At 57.0% G+C, this 21,008-nt stretch overlaps 1 protein-coding gene across 2 annotated transcripts in view; it reads right to left on the bottom strand.

The window, feature by feature from the left end:
* Window positions 1-893: 893 nt before the first annotated feature.
* Rsph1 (radial spoke head component 1) overlaps window positions 894-21,008 on the bottom strand; it is a 40,406-nt gene continuing 20,291 nt past the window's right edge. Inside the window, exons 4-12 of one of the 2 annotated variants that reach the window (XM_048346194.1) lie at window positions 19,500-19,561; window positions 18,240-18,353; window positions 18,051-18,156; window positions 7,583-7,673; window positions 6,703-6,838; window positions 5,284-5,355; window positions 2,634-2,793; window positions 1,826-1,957; window positions 894-950 (exon numbers count right to left, since the gene is read on the bottom strand). In XM_048346194.1, the coding sequence (XP_048202151.1) occupies window positions 901-950; window positions 1,826-1,957; window positions 2,634-2,793; window positions 5,284-5,355; window positions 6,703-6,838; window positions 7,583-7,673; window positions 18,051-18,156; window positions 18,240-18,353; window positions 19,500-19,553 (915 nt within the window). In that variant the 5' untranslated portion in view covers window positions 19,554-19,561 and the 3' untranslated portion in view covers window positions 894-900. Of the gene's footprint in view, window positions 951-1,825; window positions 1,958-2,633; window positions 2,794-5,283; window positions 5,356-6,702; window positions 6,839-7,582; window positions 7,674-18,050; window positions 18,157-18,239; window positions 18,354-19,499; window positions 19,562-21,008 lie in introns of those variants that run through there. The other variant, XM_048346195.1, reaches the window with a different exon arrangement.

The following is a 21,008-nucleotide window of genomic DNA, read 5'->3' as shown; positions in this document are numbered from 1 at the left end:
GGGCGTCCTGTGCAGAGGAGCGAGGCCACCCGGGCTGTCCCAGGGGAGCGTGGGGGGGAAGGGAAGGCAGGGGGGGGCAGGCCAGCCCACAGGACGGCACACACACACACCCCCAGGAGTGACAGGGGTGGACACGGCTCCGGGGAGAGAAGGGAGAGGCCAGGGGGTGAGCAGAAAGCGGCACTGGTGACATGCTGGGGTCACCGTGGAGCCGAAGCCAAGCTGGCCCGGGGACAGCCCTGCCCCTCGGCAGGCAGCCCGGGTCCCCTGGGGCTCCCGAAGTCCACGGCGAGGGGGGCGGGGCCCCACGGTGCCAGCCGGGGCTCCCCACGGCCGGCCGGGCCTCTCCGCAGGCCTGCGGCACCCCTAGCGGGGAGGAGGGAGGAAGCCCACACCCCACGACCCCCACCACCGAGTGGCCACGTCCCTGCCACGGCACACAGCCCAGGCCACCGGGCGGACGGAACCCTGAGAAGCCACGGCCGGGGCTCCACCACAGCCAAACGACGAGGAGAGATTTATTCACAGCCATAAACGGATTTCACACGCACCGGGGCGGCCATCGGCAGAGCTCACGCACCGGGGCGGCCATCGGCAGATCTCACGCACCGGGGCGGCCATCGGCAGAGTTCACACGCACCGGGGCGGCCATCAGCAGATCTCACGCACCGGGGCGGCCATCAGCAGATCTCACGCACCGGGGCGGCCATCGGCAGAGCTCACGCACCGGGGCGGCCATCAGCAGATCTCACGCACCGGGGCGGCCATCAGCAGATCTCACGCACCGGGGCGGCCATCGGCAGAGCTCACGCACCGGGGCGGCCATCGGCAGATCTCACACGCACCGGGGTGGCCGGCCAGGGCCCGGAGGGGCCGCGCGGCCGGGCGTGCGCGCTCAGCTCAGTCTTGCAGGTCCGAGAATCGACCTTCTTCCTCAAAGCTCATGTTCCCTGGGGAGAAAACAGAAGCGCCGGCGCGGGTCGGTGCGCGTCCTGGTCACCTCGGCGGGTTTTGAAGGTTCCCCGTCTAGGAACAGAATCTTGGGACAGAACGACTCTAACGACGGGACCGCCCGGAGTGGGAAGCTCACACCGACTCCTCTTCTGGAATTGGTGGAAAGCACCGGCAAACGGCTTGTTCTGCTCGAGGCAGACACCAAGCCAAGGACGCACGTGAAACTGTAATGACTACTTCCTACCTGGACGCGCTGCCGGGCAGAACAGTGACTTTAGGGACACACGTGGCCACTGTTCCGCTGTCTGTGTCCCCTCACAGAAAGGTCCTAACTTTTAACGTAGGGCGTGTGACTCCCATGGATGGGAAGTCGTGCTGCAGAGATGTCAGCGGGAATCACGATACACAGGGCTCCACCGCCTCTCATTCTGGTAAGGGTGACTTGTGGGCGCTGCCCTCCACGGTACGGGCGGCCCGCGGCCCCTCTCCCCGCCCGGGGGGGGGGCGCCACGCCCCCTCGCGCCCCGTCCACGGGCCCTGCGCCGGGGCCGAGTTCCGGGCTGTCCCCCGGGCCCGCAGACGTTGTCCGCTCCGCCCTCGTTTCCGCCCTCCTCCCCCCTCCCCACCCCCCCTCCCAGCAGCCCGTCCTCTCCCGGCCCCGGGGTGCCCCACGGGTCCCTCGGCCCCTCCACGCGGTGACCACCTCCGAGGCCTGTCACGAGAGAAGGCAGGCGGCGGCCTGCGCGGGCCCCGGCGCGGGCCCCGCTTCCATCCTCCCGAGGCCCCTGCCGCCCGTGGGGCCTGGCCGGGGGGGGGGGGGGGGGACGGCCCCGCGGAGGAGGGCGGGGCGGCCGGGCTCCCCGGTCCTCACCCGGGTCCCCCTCGTAATTGAACTCGCGGCTCTCCTGCCGGGGGAGCTCTTCTTCATCTCCAGACCTCAAGTCGATCTCCCCCTCGAATCCTTCCGGCAAGGGCGGGCTTTCCTCCACCAGCTCGCTGGAGCCTGCCACAAGGCCAGGGAAGGGCGGGGTCAGGGCGGCAGGCCAAGGGGGGACACCCCTGTGGCTGGGGGGGTCGCCCCGACCTTTCTAGCATGCGGCACTTTTCCTTCAGGGCGCCCCGACTCTCGACCTGCCCCCCCCCCGTTGGCCTCACCGAGGCCCCGGCCACGCCGTGGGGAGGGGCCCTGCAGGGGTGCGTGCTGGGGGTGGGGGGGGAGCGGGGCCTGCACGGGACGTGGAGGGCCAGGGCCCTGGAGCTGGCTCTGGGACCCCTTGGTGAACTGGATGCCCACGCGCGTCCCGAGGGAACAGAGACCAGCAGCCATGTCGCTCCGTCTGGACAGGAAAGGAGCTTGGGGCTCCTTCGGCGAAGGGCACTGTCCTGTCACTCTGGCAGCTGGCAGCATGGGGTCCCGCCACGCCCAGGGAGGCCCCCCCATGTCCTAGCCACCCTCTCCCCGGGTCCAGTCCCGCGTCATCTCCCTCCCATCCGCCCCCTCGAACCCGATCCCGAAGCTCGTCCTCCTGATGCCCCGCCCCCCTCGCCCCCCACAGGGTGCCCCCGAGAACGGGCTGCTCACGGGACGGAACTCGGGGATCCACCCCCTCCGACCCAGGGCCCCCACACGCCCACAGACCGGGGTGACCCTACCCCCCCCCCCGACCCTGTGTCCACACCCTCGGCTCCCGGTGCCTCCTCCACCACAGGCCGCTCCACGACGGGCTTCTCCTCCGGGAGGGTCGGCGTCCACAGGGCCAGCTCCGTGATTTTTATAGCCCTCCATTTGGGAACGATCGTGACCGCTGTCTCCTCCTCCTCCTCCTCTTCTCCTCTTTCCTAAGGGCAAAAAATAATGTCAACGTGCCATAAACCACGCGATCTGGGTCTGGAACACCGGAGGACGAGGCCGGCTCCGTGCCGCGCGGGTTCCTGAGACTCTGGTCGGTGAGGAGAAGGGCCGTCCACGCGCGCGGGTCAGCCGGGAGAAGGGCCGTCCACCGCGCAGGGCAGTGGGGAGAAGGGCCGTCCACGCACGCAGCACGGGCTCAGGGCTGAGCCCTGACCCTGCCAGGGCTGGGGGGAGGCGGCCGCCGCAGAGGGCAACCCCCGGGGGTTCACCCTCCAGCACCTTAGAACATGACCTTTCAGTAGTCACCCAGTAAAAATGGAGTCGCTCAGATTCGTGCTGCTGAGCACGATGAGCGTTCTACGAGGCCTGGAGAAACGGACCGCGAGACGGACACGCGCGGAGGAAAGGCGGCGCCATGGCGGGGCCAGCGGGCTCGCCCCCTCGAGGGCATCTCAACAGCGGGCCCGGGGTGTGAGCAGGGAGAGGCGTCTGAAGGACCGGCCCGCAGCGCCACCTCCGCGGACCGGGCCAGGCCGTGCCGGGTGCGGCCGGCGGCACCGGGCGGCGCCCACGGCTCCGGGCAATGCCGGCTGGCGGGCAGGCGGGCGGGTGCAAGCGTGACGGGGCATCCAGAGCACAGTCCAGGTCCCCACAGGCCCGGGCGGGGGATGCATGGAGCTGCGGGGGGGGGGGGGTAGGGGAGGGAGGGGGAGGGGGGAGGAAGGGGGCACTTCCGCTGCGATGGATGGAGGCCTCGGGGTGCTGGAGGTGCCTGGAGCACGGAGCCTGGCACAGGCGGGGGGGGGGGAGGGGAGACCCGGCCCAGGGGAGGCTCCGTGGACCCAGGGGACAGCCGTGGGGTAGAGGATTTGCCGCTGGTTCTGATGGCGTTGGGTCTCGCTCGTGTCTGGCCCTCCCCGCCACTCCCCTAGTCTTCTCCTTTGGAGTGGGGCGGTTTACCCTGCGCTGGGGTGCCGGGGGCAGCTTTGGTTTTACAGGGGCCGGCAGCGAAGCGCGTGCCTGAAGCCCCAGGTTTGGTCTCCTGGACAAGGCCGTCAGTGCGCAGATTTGGGGAGCTCTTGGAGAAGGACTGGATGCATTTGGCATGGTGGAATGGCCATGGAGCTTTGGGGGCCAGTGGTACCCCACTACAGCTTGGATAGGAAGTGTTGACCGGAAGCTGATGTGCTAAAGACGTGGCTCCCGGCTAGGGGCACTGCTGGAAAGCGATGGGAAGCACAGGAGGAGGAGTTGAGCTGGAGAGGTTGGCACGGAGCGCTGGAGTCTGAACCCGAGGGAACACCGGCTCGGGACCTGGGCTTCTCCTTCCTCCCTCTCCTTTAAGGATTAACCAGCCTCTCTGTCTCTGTCTCGCTGTCTCTTTCTCCGTCTGTCTGTCTGTCATCTGTCTTCCTCCCTCTCTTTCTCTGGTTCTTGACCACCATGAGGTGAGCGGTGTTGTTTTATTACACGCTCCCTCTGAAATGAGTTCACTGTTTGGAAACTCATCACAGGCCCCAGAACAACAGGGCCAGGTGACCGTGGACTGCGACCTCTGACATTGTAACTAAAATACATCGTCGCTCCTTTGAAGTTGTTTTTCTTGGGTGTTTTTTCGCAGTGCTAGACAGCTAAGATCTACATAAAAGGAGCGAGACGTTCTGCCTCAAGACGTTCTGCCTCACGCTTCAGGAGGGGGCAGCCCTGCCGACCCCAACGTGGACTCCATCCAGCGGGCACGAGAGAGTTCCCGGGGGTTAAGTTGCTGGGTCTGCACTTTAATGTGGCAACCCCGAAACCTGCGTAAGGCGTAGCATCTCATGGAAGAGGAGAAAGCATATTATTCAGGCAGGACCACTCAGACACAGGGATGTAGTATAGTTGTGCGCGCACATGTGTGTTTAGTAGTAGTAGTGGCCATGATATAATGGCCCAAACTTCAAAGCTCATCACCCTTCCCCCACAAGGCTGTGGGAGAAATGCGGGCCCCGCTGCCCGAGGGCCCTGCAGGTGACACTCAACACCAGCAGCCCAGACACAGAACCCCGGCAGGTGTGTCTCCCGCAGAACGCCCTTGGGGTTTCCGTTCTATTTTCCAGTTGTTTTTTGAGCCACGGCTTATCACCGGCTAAGCCGTGGGTTGCAACACGCCCTTTGCCAAACACGGCTCGCGTGCAAACTTTTGGCCACCCGTCTGAGGCGAGCGAGCGCGGTCCCGGCGCCCGTGGGAATGGCTCGTTCCGGCCTTGAGGACAGCTCGGGCTGTTCTCAGATCGCGGGGACCCCCGTTACAGGTCTCAGCCGCGGCTCGGGGCGCTCTGATTCTGCCCGGGACGAGCTGGCCCCTAGCCACGGAATCGAGGCCTCGTCTTCTGCCGTCCCTGAGCTGGGCACGGGGATGGGGGGACGTGCGCGTGTGCCCGTTCCCGATCACGCAAGGCGCCGCGCCGCTCCTCGGCTGGGGTCCCCCGGCTTACCATATCCGTGAGCCGGTATTCTCCGTGCTGCTCACACCCGATGTCGAACACATACTTCCCAGGGCCGACGGGCTGTGGGCAGAGAAAACCCGGGCACGTCCGTCACGCGGAAGGTTCAAGACCCAAGCGAACAACACATCGCCCGCTTGCCCGACGGCTGCGCCAAGAAGCCCACCCCAGCCCCCCGCGCTGGGCAAGAGTGACAGGGGTCGGCCAGACACTGGCGAGCTGTCATCCTAGCTGCTCGGGCGGCTGAGATCTGAGGGTCCAGGTTCAAAGCCAGGCTGGGCAGAAAACTCCATAGAGACTCCTATCTCCAATGAACCAGCAAAAAGGTGGAGGTGGGGGTGTGGCTCAAGTGATAAAGCGCCAGTGCCCCGGCCCTGATTTCAAGTCCCAGGATGAGTGGGCACACGTGCACGTGCACACACACACACACACACACACACACGCACAGAGGGACCAGAAACGTTTGTGAAGTAAGGGCTCAGGGAGTCACAGGTGACACGTCCCGCTGTGTTTTAAGACCTTAACCACGTTTTACTACTTTACGACAGGTAAACGGCAGTCACTGCAGAATTTTAGTAGGTCAGAGCCCACGCCCAGCTCGCTGGAGGCAGGGCCGTTGACAGATTCTTTACAACTCTGCTTCTAGAACACAGGGATCTTTAAGGAAGCACAAAGCCTGGGTCCCGTGTGCCCACATGGAGCCGGGAGGGTGGGGAGGGGGGAGGGAGGAGGGGTGGGAAGGGGCGAGTCTAGCCCTCCAGGGCTTTACGATGGGAATGTCCTCGCCTGCTGTTTGCAGGACTGTAAATCATTTCCTAACGAGGGCGAAGCCTCCGGGAGCTTTGGTCCGTATGAACGGCTGCAGTGTGAGTTCCGTGTGGCCAGAGCCGGGCTCTCAGGGGGCCTGAGCTCTCATTAAATTACACGTCCCCGCGTGAGCGTCTAACACCACCGACCTCTCTTCAGTTTCCACTCGGACCCCGAGAGCCCCCGCGGATGCCCAGAGCACGCGGGAGTGCCCTGTAAGGGAGAGGTGGGCAAGGCCAGACTCTCCCGATCACAAAGGGCCAGCGGCCGGCACAGCGCGCACGAAGAAGCTTCCAGACCTGGGCAGGCACTCTGAACCCCCAAATCCCTGCGGGGGCAGCGGCGGCATGGGCAGGCCTGCAGCTGCGAGCTACCCTCCTCCCGGGGGACGCCAAGCCCAACACCTGGGCCTCATCTACCTGGGAACAGGCGTGCCCGGGTGGGGGGGGGGGGGGGCTGGGGTGTCCTGTGACTTAGCAGCCGCGTGCGGAGCCCTGCTTCGCCTCCCGCCGCCCCGCCTGCGCTGCCCTCGGCCCACGGGCGCCAGCTAGGGGGGAGATGGCTGCGCCTCTCACTGCCCGGCGCCCGGCCCCACAGACTTACGTTTTTGTTCAGGAACTTGCCCTGGTACCTGTGGTTCAGGTGGATGAGCTCGGCGGCCCCCTCCTGCTGACCGCTCACCCAGGTGCCCACGTACTTGCTGCCCGTCTCGGCGTAGAAGTAGGTGCCTTGCCCGTGCCTGGAAAGGCAAGAGACGGGCTGTGTTCTGTTCCCGGCATCCCAGAAACCTCCCAGGTTTACAGCCCAAACGCGGGGACCGCGGGGGGGGGGGGGGGCCGGGGGGGGGGTCCCGCTCGCTAGCCGCTTGGTTTCTATATCTGTGTCCACACTGCAGATGTTTGCAAGCCGGGGCGGGGGGCTCACACCGGTAACACGGGTGATCCCTGCTACTCGGGAGGCTGAGAACTGAGGCCTGCAGGCCAAAGCCAGCCGGGGCAGACAGATCCGAGATTCTTATTTCCAATTAACCATCAGAAAGCTCAAGTGGAGCCGTGGCTCAAGCGGGAGAGCGCCAGCCTTGACCCTAAGAGCTGAAGGACAGAGCTCGAGCCCTGAGTTCACGCTCTAGTATACACACACACCCACGCGTGTGCACAAACACGATGTTTACACCCTGCACGTGGGACATTAATCGCTGAGGAGGTTCAGCCCAGCTCCCCGGCTGGGGGCGGAGCACTGGGGAGGGCGGCTCTGCCCACCCTCCCCGGGGCTCCAGACGGCAGGTCCCACAGGTCCTGCTCCACGAGGGGGCGACGGCCGCCGCCCCCCAGCACCTGTGCAAGCACCAGGGACAGACAGCGGTGCCCCCAGAGCGGGCGGGCGGGCTTTGTCCTGACCGCTTCCTCCTCAGCGGGGACCCCGGGAAGGCATCGCCCTGTCTCCTTCCACCAGGAGCCCGCGCCCTCCAAGGCAGAAGCCGAACCTTTGGTGGCCGAACCAGTCCCCCGTGTAGGTGTCGTTGTTGACGTAGTAGTACACGCCGTGGCCGTGTCGCTGGTCATTAGCCCAGTCACCTGCGGGGTGCAACACGGAAGCAAGCCGGCTGAGACCGGACTCCCGGGGGGACCCTGGCAATGCACTCAGGACATTCTGCAGAAGAGACGGCGTCTGTCGCTCCCTGCTGTAATCCTACCTGCTCAGGAAGCTGAGATGGGGGGTCGGGGTTCAAAGCCAGCCCAGGCAGACAAACCCAAAAGACTATTATCTCCAGTTAACTACCGAAAAGTCGGAAGGCGTCCATGGCTCAAGTGGTAGCGCACCAGCCTTGAGTGGAAAGGCTAAGGGACGACAACCAGAGCCTGAGTTCAAGCCCCAGCACCGGCGTGCTCGCACACGTGCGCACGCACACACACACACACACACACACACACACACACACAGTCTACAGAGGGGAAGCCGCTGCCAGCCTTCCGACGCCTTCCTGTTCCCCTCCCGCAGGTGTCCGCTGGCTAATGCGGGGCACGGGATGCGGGCGGTGCCCGGACGGGGCCTCGACCTCTGCGTGACCAACCGCGAGGCCGCGCGCTGCTCAGGGAAGAGTTTGGATCCCACGAGCTTGTCTGGTTGTCAGAGATCCTGGCGCCATGCTCCTTTGGCCTCGCCAGGGTCTGGCTCCCCAGCAGCCATGCCAGGGCTTGATGGCCCAGCCTGGGTCTCCGTCAGCACCCTACACGCTCCCTCCCCGGCCCCCGGGCTCCCGCCCCCGCCTCCACGCCGCCGTCACCCATGGCTGCCCATCGGAGCGGAGCACATGCTCTGCACCAGCCCTGCTGGTGTCATCCCCAACCCACCAGCAAGGACGTCCAACTCCTCACGCGGCGGCAACCAGGACTGACTGTGGCAGACCAGCCAACGCCAAGCAGTGTGGGGTAAGGACGCGCCAGGGCCTCCTGCCGCTCACCTCAGGAAGCGGCCAGAAACCCACCGAGGAGGGCGCCCAGGGCGGACGACCACTTACACCTTCACCTCACCAACAGTCAGTGTGCCGATGACACTTCCACCTCACCAACAGTCAGTGCCGAATGACACCTTCACCTCACCAACAGTCAGTGTGCCGATGACACCTTCACCTCACCAACAGTCAGTGTGCCGAATGACACCTTCACCTCACCAACAGTCAGTGTGCCAACTGACACCTTCACCTCACCAACAGTCAGTGTGCCAAATGTCACCTTCACCTCACCAACAGTCACTGTGCTGAATGACACATTCACCTCACCAACAGTCACTGTGCCGATGACACCTTCACCTCACCAACAGTCAGTGTGCTGAATGATACCTTCACCAAACCAACAGTCAGTGTGTCGATGACACCTTCACCTCATCAACAGTCAGTGTGCCGATGACACCTTCACCTCACCAACAGTCAGTGTGCCGATGACACCTTCACCTCACCAACAGTCAGTGTGCCAAATGTCACCTTCACCTCACCAACAGTCACTGTGCTGAATGACACCTTCACCTCACCAACAGTCACTGTGCCGATGACACCTTCACCTCACCAACAGTCAGTGCCGAATGACACCTTCACCTCACCAACAGTCAGTGTGCGGAATGACACCTTCACCTCACCAACAGTCAGTGTGCCAACTGACACCTTCACCTCACCAACAGTCAGTGTGCCGATGACACCTTTACCTCCCAGTCAGTGTGCCAAATGACACCTTCACCTCACCAACAGTCACTGTGCCAAATGACACCTTCTCCTCACCAACAGTCAGTGTGCCGATGACACCTTCACCTCACCAACAGTCAGTGCCAAATGACAACTTCATGTCACCAACAGTCAGTGTGCCGATGACACCTTCACCTCACCAACAGTCAGTGTGCCGAATGACACCTTCACCTCACCAACAGTCAGTGTGCCGAATGACACCTTCACCTCACCAACAGTCAGTGTGCCGAATGACACCTTCACCTCACTAACAGTCAGTGTGCCGATGACACCTTCACCTCACCAACAGTCAGTGTGCCGATGACACCTTCACCTCACCAACAGTCAGTGTGCCGAATGACACCTTTACCTCACCAACAGTCAGTGTGCCGAATGACACCTTTACCTCCCAGTCAGTGTGCCAAATGACACCTTCACCTCACCAACAGTCACTGTGCCAAATGACACCTTCACCTCACCAACAGTCAGTGTGCCGATGACACCTTCACCTCACCAACAGTCACTGTGCCGATGACACCTTCACCTCACCAACAGTCAGTGTGCTGAATGATACCTTCACCAAACCAACAGTCAGTGTGTCGATGACACCTTCACCTCACCAACAGTCAGTGTGCCGATGACACCTTCACTTCACCAACAGTCAGTGTGCCGATGACACCTTCACCTCACCAACAGTCAGTGTGCCGATGACACCTTCACCTCACCAAGTCAGTGCCGAATGACACCTTCACCTCACCAACAGTCAGTGCCGAATGACACCTTCACCTCACCAACAGTCAGTGTGCGGAATGACACCTTCACCTCACCAACAGTCAGTGTGCCAACTGACACCTTCACCTCACCAACAGTCAGTGTGCCGATGACACCTTTACCTCCCAGTCAGTGTGCCAAATGACACCTTCACCTCACCAACAGTCACTGTGCCAAATGACACCTTCTCCTCACCAACAGTCAGTGTGCCGATGACACCTTCACCTCACCAACAGTCAGTGCCAAATGACAACTTCATGTCACCAACAGTCAGTGTGCCGATGACACATTCACCTCACCAACAGTCAGTGTGCCGAATGACACCTTCACCTCACCAACAGTCAGTGTGCCGAATGACACCTTCACCTCACCAACAGTCAGTGTGCCGAATGACACCTTCACCTCACTAACAGTCAGTGTGCCGATGACACCTTCACCTCACCAACAGTCAGTGTGCCGATGACACCTTCACCTCACCAACAGTCAGTGTGCCGAATGACACCTTTACCTCACCAACAGTCAGTGTGCCGAATGACACCTTTACCTCCCAGTCAGTGTGCCAAATGACACCTTCACCTCACCAACAGTCACTGTGCCAAATGACACCTTCACCTCACCAACAGTCAGTGTGCCGATGACACCTTCACCTCACCAACAGTCAGTGCCAAATGACACCTTCATGTCACCAACAGTCAGTGTGCCGATGACACCTTCACCTCACCAACAGTCAGTGCCAAATGTCACCTTCACCTCACCAACAGTCAGTGTGCCAAATGACACCTTCACCTCACCAACAGTCACTGTGCCGAATGACACCTTCACCTCACCAACAGTCAGTGTGCTGAATGACACCTTCACCTCACCAACAGTCAGTGTGCCGATGACACCTTCACCTCACCAACAGTGTGCCGATGACACCTTCACCTCACCAACAGTCAGTGTGCTGATGACACCTTCACCTCACCAACAGTCAGTGTGCCGAATGACACCTTCACCTCACCAACAGTCAGTGTGCCGAATGACACCTTCACCGCACCAAGTCAGTGCCGAATGACACCTTCACCTCACCAACAGTCAGTGCCGAATGACACCTTCACCTCACCAACAGTCAGTGTGCCAAATGACACCTTCACCTCACCAACAGTCAGTGTGCGGAATGACACCTTCACCTCACCAACAGTGTGCCAATGACACCTTTACCTCCCAGTCAGTGTGCCAAATGACACCTTCACCTCACCAACAGTCACTGTGCCAAATGACACCTTCACCTCACCAACAGTCAGTGTGCCGATGACACCTTCACCTCACCAACAGTCAGTGCCAAATGACACCTTCACGTCACCAACAGTCAGTGTGCCGATGACACCTTCACCTCACCAACAGTCAGTGTGCCGAATGACACCTTCACCTCACCAACAGTCAGTGTGCCGAATGACACCTTCACCTCACCAACAGTCAGTGCCAAATGACACCTTCACCTCACCAACAGTCAGTGTGCCAACTGACACCTTCACCTCACCAACAGTCAGTGTGCCGAATGACATTTTTCTGGACGTGAATAAGCTTAATTTTGATCAACATGTTCAGCAAAAGGAAAAAGAAAAATAACCTATTCTCTCCAGAGGAAACACTGGGCATTGTTTTTATTACAGAGAAACAATGAGAAGTGTCGAGAGCGCAGCACGCAATCCTGAACGTGTGGCCGACTTTAAAAGAACTCTGTAGCCCCAAAGCTGGTGGCTCACACTCGTGGTCCTTCAGATCAGGAGGATGAAAGCGTGGAGCCAGCCTGGGCAGGAAAGTCTGTGAAATTCTTACCTCCAATTAACCCGCAAAAAGCCAGAAGTGGAGCTGTGGCTCGAGTGGTAGAGGGCCATCCTTGAGTGGGCAAAGCTGAGGGACGGCGCCCAGGCTGAGTTCAAGCCCCAGTATGGGCGCGCGCACACACACACACACACTCGAATTACACAAGCAGTGTGTGTTTCTATGAGTAAACTCCAAATTCATCTACCAAATGAATTTCTACCTGTGCCTTCAATCGCTCCATGTCTACTCAGCAGCCGTGACACCCTTCGCCCTTGACCGGCCGGAAGGGCCTTCGTAGGAGGGGCGGCCTCTGGCTTGCAGGCCCCACGGAGGGCCGAGACACGGGCCGCCGTGACCAGGGAGGGGGGCGTCCGCCGCCACGCTGCGGTGCCCGTCCCGGGGCCTCGCAAGCAGGTGCAGAGCGTGCGCAGACCTGTGGCACTGACCAACTTATTTTATGGAAATATCCTCCGTGCCACGAATTCCCAGCCACCTGTGGCGCTGGGGGGGGGGGATTGGTTCAAGATGGGCTTTGCGTGAGCGGTTCTGACCCAGCTCCAGCACAGCCACGGGGCAGAGGCCTACGCTCAACGGCCGTGTCATTTGGGTTCTTCCTGAAAAGACCAGGACGACGGGACTGGGCCCTTCTCCCCCGACCCCATGGGCTGCTCTCCGGGCAGCACGACAAGGAAGCCGTTACACGTTGTGCAGAAACGTTTCAAAAATGAAAGGCCAACTAAATTGCAAAACACAGTTAGACCTCAAGCCAGCAAGGACTGTTAAACACATTAAAAAACAAAACCAAAAAGAAAAGTCTCACGAGATTTCAGAAAGGCTTTACAGACATCACCCAGCACAGCAAGTCTTGCTCAACAGCGTAAGGTGACTCAGAGAAAGGTCACCCACTGGGCAGTTTTTCAGTGGCTGAGCTCAAGGCTCCTTTATTAAAGTGAATAGGGTGTGTGTGTGTGTGTGTGTGTGTGTGTGTGTGTGTGTGTGTGTGTGTGTGTGCTTGAACTCAGGACCTGGACATTGCCCCTGAGCATTTTTGCTCAAGGTTAGTGCTCTACTACTTGAGCCATAGTTCCACTTTCTGCTTTTTATTGGTTGATCGGAGTATCATGGGGACTTTTCTGCCCGGGCTGGCTTTGAACTGGGATCCTCAGATCTCAGCCTCCTGTGTAACCAGGATCACAGGCGTGAGCCACCAGCTTCCAGCTGAAGTGAACATTCAGAACAGTGCTGCTATTGCTTTAAGTGTGCACTTTTCTTTTTCCAGTGCTAGGGTTTGAACTCGGGGCTTGGAGTATACCAGGCACTCTGCCACTTGAGCCACACTCCCGGGCCCTCTCTTTCTTGCGTTTACTTTTTTGATAGGGTCTCATGTTTTCCCCCAGGCCAGCCCGAGGCTGGGATCCTCTTAGCTAAGCTAGCTAAGCTAGCTCATTTACGGGTGTGAACCCTCTCGTCCAGCTTATTGATTGATTAACTCCTCCAACCTACCTCAAAAGGAGAGCCTCCTGACCTCTGCCCCCCAGGTGGCTGGGGTTCCAGGCATGAGCCACCGTATCCAGCCTGCATTCTTTCTACCCCTGCTCTTACTCCTCCTCGATCTTGTCCCTGGAAGATTTTTGGTTTTACTTTTCTTTTTCTTTGCCGTCCTGGGACTTCATGCCTGCTAGGCAAGCACTGCACGACTTGAGCACAGACAGCTCTCCTCGGGGCCTCTGCCGTGTGATAGGACCCGTGCAGAGGGGGCAGAGCGAGCCCAGGATCGCACAGCTGGCAAGCAGCTGGGCTGGGTGGCTGGTTCCCGGGTGGTGAGCTCTTCTCGGCAGGCCCCTGCCCGTCTCTCCTCCTGCTCCTGCCCGATGCGCTCAGCTCGCATCACACTGGCGCCCCAGCTCCCCTCCCCGCAACGCGCTGCGTCATTCGACGTCTCAGGCTGCGTGAGTCCCGTGAGGTGGGCCACAGGGCCAGGGCCAGACGGTGAGGTTCCTTCTCCCCTCCCAGCCCCGAAGCGTCGCCTGGCCTCCGTCTGCACAGGTCCAATGGCCTCCCCGGCATCTCACCGCCCACCAACGCCTCTGTTCAAGGCTCCCGCCAGTCCAGGGGTGCCTGCCAGCTCTTCTCCTGCGGTCCTGGAGGCCTCTGAGCCTTCCTGGGCTCCCTGGTTGGACCCATCTGAGCTTCCCAATGGCTAGTCCTGGACCTTATGCCTGGGGGTCCTGAGGCCGAAACTATCCTCCCCCCACAGGAAACCATTCCACCCATATGACGACCACCAACCCAAACTCCCTGTGATGAGTAACTCGGCCATGCCTTAGGCGTGTGGCCGGAAGAAGACTGAACTAGTGGGCCGATGTTAACACTGCGGCCCGAGCTGTTTCCATCACTGCCTAGTGAAAACGAGACCCTGAGTTTAACTTCAGTTAGGCAGAGAAGAATCTCTGAGCAGCGGCCGCACCTTATTAAGAATCCATCAGGAGAGCCAGGCGCCCGTGGCTCACACCTAGCTGCTCAGGAGGCTGAGATCTGAGGAGCAACCCAGGAAAGAAAGTTCATGAGACCCTTACCATCAATGAATCACAGAAAAAGCTGGAAGTGGAGTGGCAGCTCAGGTGGTAGAGAGGGGCGGCATTGATCAAGAGGCACTCTGCTTAGCCAAAAAAAGAATAAAGTACCTAGGGATCAACCTAACCAAGGTTGTGACAGACCCATTTAATGAGAACTATAAAAATCTAAAAAGGGAAATCAAAGAAGACACAAGGAGATGGAAAGACCTCCCATGCTCATGGGTAGGCAGAATCAATATAGTGAAAATGGCCATATTGCCCAAATTGTTATACAAATTCAATGCAATCACTATCAAAATCCCAGCCACATTCTTCACTGAAATAGAGAAAACAATCCATAAATTCATGTGGAACAGCAAAAGACCTAGAATAGCCAAAGCAATTCTAGGCAAAAAAAAAAGCAGTGCAGGAGGTATCACAATACCAGACTTCAAGCTCTATTATAGATCCATCATAACAAAAACAGCCTGGTATTGGTATAAAAACAGACCTGAAGACCAATAGATTAGAATTGAAGACCCAGAAATAAAACCGCACTCTTACAGTCAGCTGATATTCAAAAAAGGAGCTAAAGACATACAATGGAATAAACATAGCCTCTTCAACTACTGGTGCTGGGAGAACTGGGCAGCCATATGCAGAAAAATCAAAGTAGACCCAAGCCTATCACCATGCACCAAGATCAACTCAGAATGGATCAAGGACCTCAATATCAGACCTGAATCCTTGAAACTACTGAAGGACGGAGTAGGAAAGACGCTAGAACTTATAGGCACAGGAAGGAACTTCCTGAATAGAGTCCCAGGGGCACAACAAATAGGGGAGAGACATGACAAATGGGACTACTACAAATTAAAAAGTTTCGGGGCTGGGGATATAGCCTAGTGGCAAGAGTGCCTGCCTCGGATATACGAGGCCCTAGGTTCGATTCCCCAGCACCACATATACAGAAAACGGCCAGAAGCGGCGCTGTGGCTCAAGTGGCGGAGTGCTAGCCTTGAGCGGGAAGAAGCCAGGGACAGTGCTCAGGCCCTGAGTCCAAGGCCCACGACTGGCCAAAAAAAAAAAAAAAAAAAAGTTTCTGCATGGCTAAGGACATAGCCACCAAAATAGAAAGACAGCCAACCATATGGGAAAGGATCTTCACCAGCACAGCAACAGACAAAGGCCTAATATCTGTCATCTACAGAGAACTCAAAAAACTAAGCCCCTCCAAGCCCAATAAACCAAATAGGAAATGGGCAAAGGAGCTAAAGAGAGACTTCACAAGAGAAGAGATAAAAATGGCAAAGAAACATATGAGGAAATGTTCAACATCCCTGGTAGTAAAGGAAATGCAAATAAAAACAACCATGAGATACCACCTCACCCCAGTTAGAATGGCCTATACTCTGAACTCAGGCAACAACAAATGCTGGAGGGGGTGCGGGGAAAGAGGAACCCTTCTCCATTGTTGGTGGGAGTGCAAATTAGTACAACCACTTTGGGGAACAGTAAGGAGATTTCTCAAAAAGCTCAAGATAGACCTACCCTATGACCCAGCCATACTACTCCTAGGCATCTATCCTGAACAGCAGGTCCCAAGATATCAAAAAGACATTTGTACCTGACCTAGACAAGGGATGGAAAAACAAGTTGTAAGATATCACAAGAAATGTACACACTGCCCTACTATGTAAAAAAAAGACATTTGTACTTCCATGTTTATCACTGCACAATTCAAAATAGCCAAAATATGGAAACAACCCAGATGCCCCTCCACAGATGAATGGATCCAAAAAAATATGGTACCTATGCACAATGAAATACTACATAGCGATTAGGAATTGTGAAATGTTGTTATTTGCAGGGAAATGGTCAGAACTTGAACAAATAATGTTGAGCGAGACAAGCCTAGAACACAGAAAACAAAGGAGCATGATCTCCCTGATTTATGACTGTTAAGATGGGGTGACGGAGAGACAGTAGAGACCAGGTCTGTGAAACCAAAAACTGCTTGTCAAATGGTATTTCCCACAGGATTGGGTCAGCGACCCAACATTATGTAACTAAAACCAAACAACTACTCAACATATAAAGGTCAAAAATAGACCTCTCAGTGGATCACAATAGCTCAAAAGCTATGTATGTACGTTCATATAAGACTACTGTCGACATATTGTCTAATGTCGACATTACATTTAAAGCCCTAGGTGAATTTCCTTTGGCGTAGGCCACGTGGCTACTGTATATGTTCTTGGTACATTGTATATTGTATATATGTCTACCTGACCTAGGGAAGGGAAAGAAAAACAGAGTGTAAGATATCACAAGAAATGTACTCACTGCCCTACTATGTAACTGTACCCTTTTTGCACTATACCTTGTCAAAAAAAATTGTTTAATTAATAAATAAATTACAAAAAAAGATGACTCATCTCTGGTTCCAGTACATAAAATTCCTTTAGCATTGCAATTGAATCTTGTGTATCCTGTAGTGTTTTGGTGTATTTGGTGGAATAGAAATCAAGTTGAGGGTACTTAGATGCCATTCCTGTGCTATCTTGCTTAGAGACTCAATAATATCTGGCATAATTTTAAAAAGAATGGGATTGGCATGCATAAATGTTCTCATTCTTATCACTACAAGGATTCAATAAAAGGCTTAAACTGGAAAAAAAAAGAGGCACTGTACTTATAGGTTGGGTTGAAACCCCTTTGTACATCTACTTAAAGATATATATATATATATATATTTTTTTTTTTTTGGCCAGTCCTGGGCCTTGGACTCAGGGCCTGAGCACTGTCCCTGGCTTCCTTTTTGCTCAAGGCTAGCACTCTGCCACTTGAGCCACAGCGCCACTTCTGGCCATTTTCTGTATATGTGGTGCTGGGGAATCGAACCCAGGGCCTCATGTATACGAGGCAAGCTCTCTCACCACTAAGCCATATCCCCAGCCCTAAAGATAATTTTAAATGTTTTGAGTCTGTCAGAAGAAACAAGCTTGCCGTAGCCTCCCAACCAATTTTATACCTAACTACCAAGATTCTTGCAGATAAGGGCACGATGTTCACGGGCAGGAAGGAATCCTAGCAGAGATGGACAAAGCCAGCTTTACAAGGCGGCCCAGCCACACAGACCTTTCGCCGAGGGAAGGCCAGGTCGGAAGGGACACCATGTGCGTTCGAAGAGGGGGCGGTCAGAAACAAAACCGGCAAGGAGAACTTCAGGGAGATGAGCGGGATGCAGGGCGCCGGGGACGGGGCCCCGGCAACAGCACAACCCAGGAGGCCTGGGCTCGGGGGGCGGGGGGGCCGCCACCCCCGGCCCCCCCTCCCTGGGCCGGCAGGAGGACGCGCACCGCCCACGGGGACAGTCACATCTCCACACCAGGCTGCGTAGCTTGTCCGTCAGCTACGAGGATCTCTAGCTATGTCAGCCACGGGGACACGGAAACACGATTTCTGCCTCCAGAACAACAGTGATAGGGAGAATTTTTTTTTTTAATTTTGTATACTTTACTATTCTCAGTCAAGTTCAAGGGCAAAAAAAAAAAAAAAAGGACTTGCACAACAGAAAACTCTGCTTTGCGATAACCTTTTACCTTCGTATCTGGATCCGTCTGGATATATGAAAGTGCCTTGGCCGTGTTTTTTGTTTTTAACGTATTCTCCAATGTATCGGGCGCCGTTTTTAAATATGTAGGTCCCCTGAAATACATGGGATTTACATTCACTAAGGGAACATTGAACCCATAGGCCGCCCCCCACCCCTCGTAAGGCACCGGTTTGACCTGGCCGTGTCTTCTACCGAATTCATAGTTCCCTTCGTAGGTGTCCCCGTTGGGCAGCCTGGCTTTTCCGTGCCCGTGCCGTTCCCCCATTTCATTCCGATCCCCTTCGTATTCCTGGGTCAAAGAAATCAAGGTCATTATGGCTGCCACTGCTGACGCACTGACCCCAGGGTGAGCACTGGACAGACGCTGTACCGAGCCGTCCCACCCCCAGTTCTCAGCAGGCCTGTCCGCGGTCCCGCTGCACGGGTGAGGTCCATCATGAAGGCCGGGGGAGATGGAACACCGGCCCAAGGTCGCACGGGCGGGGGGGGGGGGGGGGTGTCCCCTGTGGGAGGCCGTTCCCTCCAGCCTCTGGGCTTGCGGTTCGTTATGTGAACCCTCCACACCATCAACAAAACCAGCCGGCGCGTGAAAAGTGCTCTTCACAAGAACGTGCGTGACATAGTCACGTACGCAGACCAGGTCCTAAGGCTGCCCAAACACCTCCCCATTCACGGGGCACCCCTAGTAAGGGAGGCACATTATACTGAAGAAAAAGCTCACAAAACGGTACGATTCTGTCCCCTTTCTAACACTGCTTCGTCTAGGAGTTGTAGAATATAAGGTAACTAGTATGACCTTACAGATTGGTTCCAGGTTCAGTCTCAAGGCCCCTCCTCCAACCCTAGAGTTCTCCCAACCTGCCCAGTAGTCGGCCATCAGGATGACCAAAGAAGAGAGAAATCCTCTGTCTATGTGTGTGTTTGTCTTTGGCAGTACTGAGGCCAGTACTGAGTCCTGAGGCAGTACTGAGTACTCGGGGCTAGGTGCTTGCTAGGCAAACACACACTCCACCCCTTGAGCCACGGGCCCCGGTGAAAAACGCTTCAAAACGACTCAGATAGGAACTTCAAAATCATGGGGCCGCTAAAATGTTACACATCCGAGCCTCGTGAGGGAGGAGACAAGCTCGGCGGCTTGCTGGGCGGGCACAGCGGTGTGGGTAGGTGGCTTCTGGCCAGGAGGAGGAGGCGGTGGCTGAGGAGAGATGTCATTTCCTTCCATCCAGGCCGAGCCCCAGCCTTGGGGGAATGGCGGGGTCGGGGGGATCTCGAGGCTGGGCTCCGCTGACCCCTGGTCTGGCTCTCACTGCAGGTGACCGGGGGCTCCTCGCACTGACGGCCGGCCGGGCTGGCTCCACGCCCACGCGGGGCACGGGGCCGGTGACCCGGAGGAGGGGGTCCCCCCGCCCCCCGCCCCCCGGCCCGGAGCCCTCACCCCGAGGTCATTCTCTCCCTCCTCCTCCAACTCCTCCGAGCCCAGGTCCGACATGGCCTCCGCTCGCGCTCGCGCTCGCCCTCGCTCCCGCCAGGCAGCCGCTCGGCGCCCCCTCCCCGGACGACGCGGCCGCGGTCGCCGTGGAGACGGCGACCGGAAAGGCGGGCGAAGGGGCGGGGCGGAAGGCGCGGGGCGGGGGCGGGGCCCCGGCGGCCCGGACCAATCGCCTCCGGGGCCGAGGGAGGGGGCGTGTCCGGGGGCGGGCTCTGGTCGGTCCTACGTTGAAAATGGGGACCAAAATGAGGAAAGGTGCATTACTCGTGTGGTGGTTACAAGGATTATTGTTTGGCTTCCTTCCTGGATTTTTTTTGTTTGTTTGTTTGGCCCAGGGCAGCCTCAAACTTGCCATCCTCTTGCCTCACCTTTGGAAAGCTGGGATTACAGATATTTACCAACATGACCAGCGGCGCTTGCTGGGTTTCTCAGACAGCTGGTTTCCAATAACCTTGCCTCAAGAGAGCACGCTAGGTGACACGGAGATGGCTCTGTCGGGTTGCTCGGCAGGTTGCTGCGGGTGTGTGTCACCGCGTTGTTGTAACACAAGATCTAGCCGTTGCCCGTTTGCACAGTCAGCTTCTCGTGTATTTTTTGCAAACAGACAAGTAACTGTGTTTTAGCTTAAATCTAAATATGATGTGGCACTCTTCATTGCTTTTTAAATGTAATACCTTCCAAGGGAAGAGAACTCTTTTTTTTTCTATCAGGAGCCATTTAGATATTTATAGCATCATTCACAGGCCATATAAAATTATGGGTAAAGGCAGATGGATGCGGGTGTTCGAGAAGCATATGTAGTGTCCTATCATGCATCAAGTGATTTCCCAGGCCTTACACAACACGTGCACTGGACACTCCCTACTCCTGCAACAATAACACAATAAGTTTAATGTATGGAACCTAAAATTTAAGATAACAACTGATCTTAATGGCCTCTGTTTGGTGAAAACATTGCTTCCAGGCAGCCAGGAAACCTAAGTTCTAAGTCTGGATTCCCACTGCATTTTCACCTTGGTGACCTCAAGCAACTCCCCTGCCGTCCAGCCTCAGTTCTGTCTTTCGTAAACTCGGGAGAATAAATTCTTCAAGCCTCAAAGGGCTGAGGGGAGGAGCAAAGATGATATTTTTTTCTCACCTACTGTTATTTATTGTTATCGCTACAATGTTAACAAGGAACACATATTAAAAGGAGTCACCTGTCAGCATAGAAAGTTCCCCCTCACAACCACCCACTATGGTTACAGTCCTAAGCTGGAGGACCAGGGCACGATGGCTGGCTACGCGCAGGCTTCCACCTTGCTGACAGCATCACAGCTGCTTAGCCCATGGAAAACAACCCATAGCCCTCCAAGAGTACACACGCGCCAAGTCCTTCCTTTCAAATGCACTGCCATAAGAAGGCTTAATGTTAACCAAATCCTCATGTCCACATACACTGCTTGCCTAATAAAA

The sequence above is a fragment of the Perognathus longimembris genome, chromosome 5 (assembly GCF_023159225.1).
Source record: "Perognathus longimembris pacificus isolate PPM17 chromosome 5, ASM2315922v1, whole genome shotgun sequence".
Taxonomy (NCBI): Eukaryota; Metazoa; Chordata; class Mammalia; order Rodentia; family Heteromyidae; genus Perognathus; species Perognathus longimembris.
The sequence above is the reverse complement of the archived record's forward strand: the minus strand, read 5'-3'. Positions and strand labels throughout refer to the sequence as shown.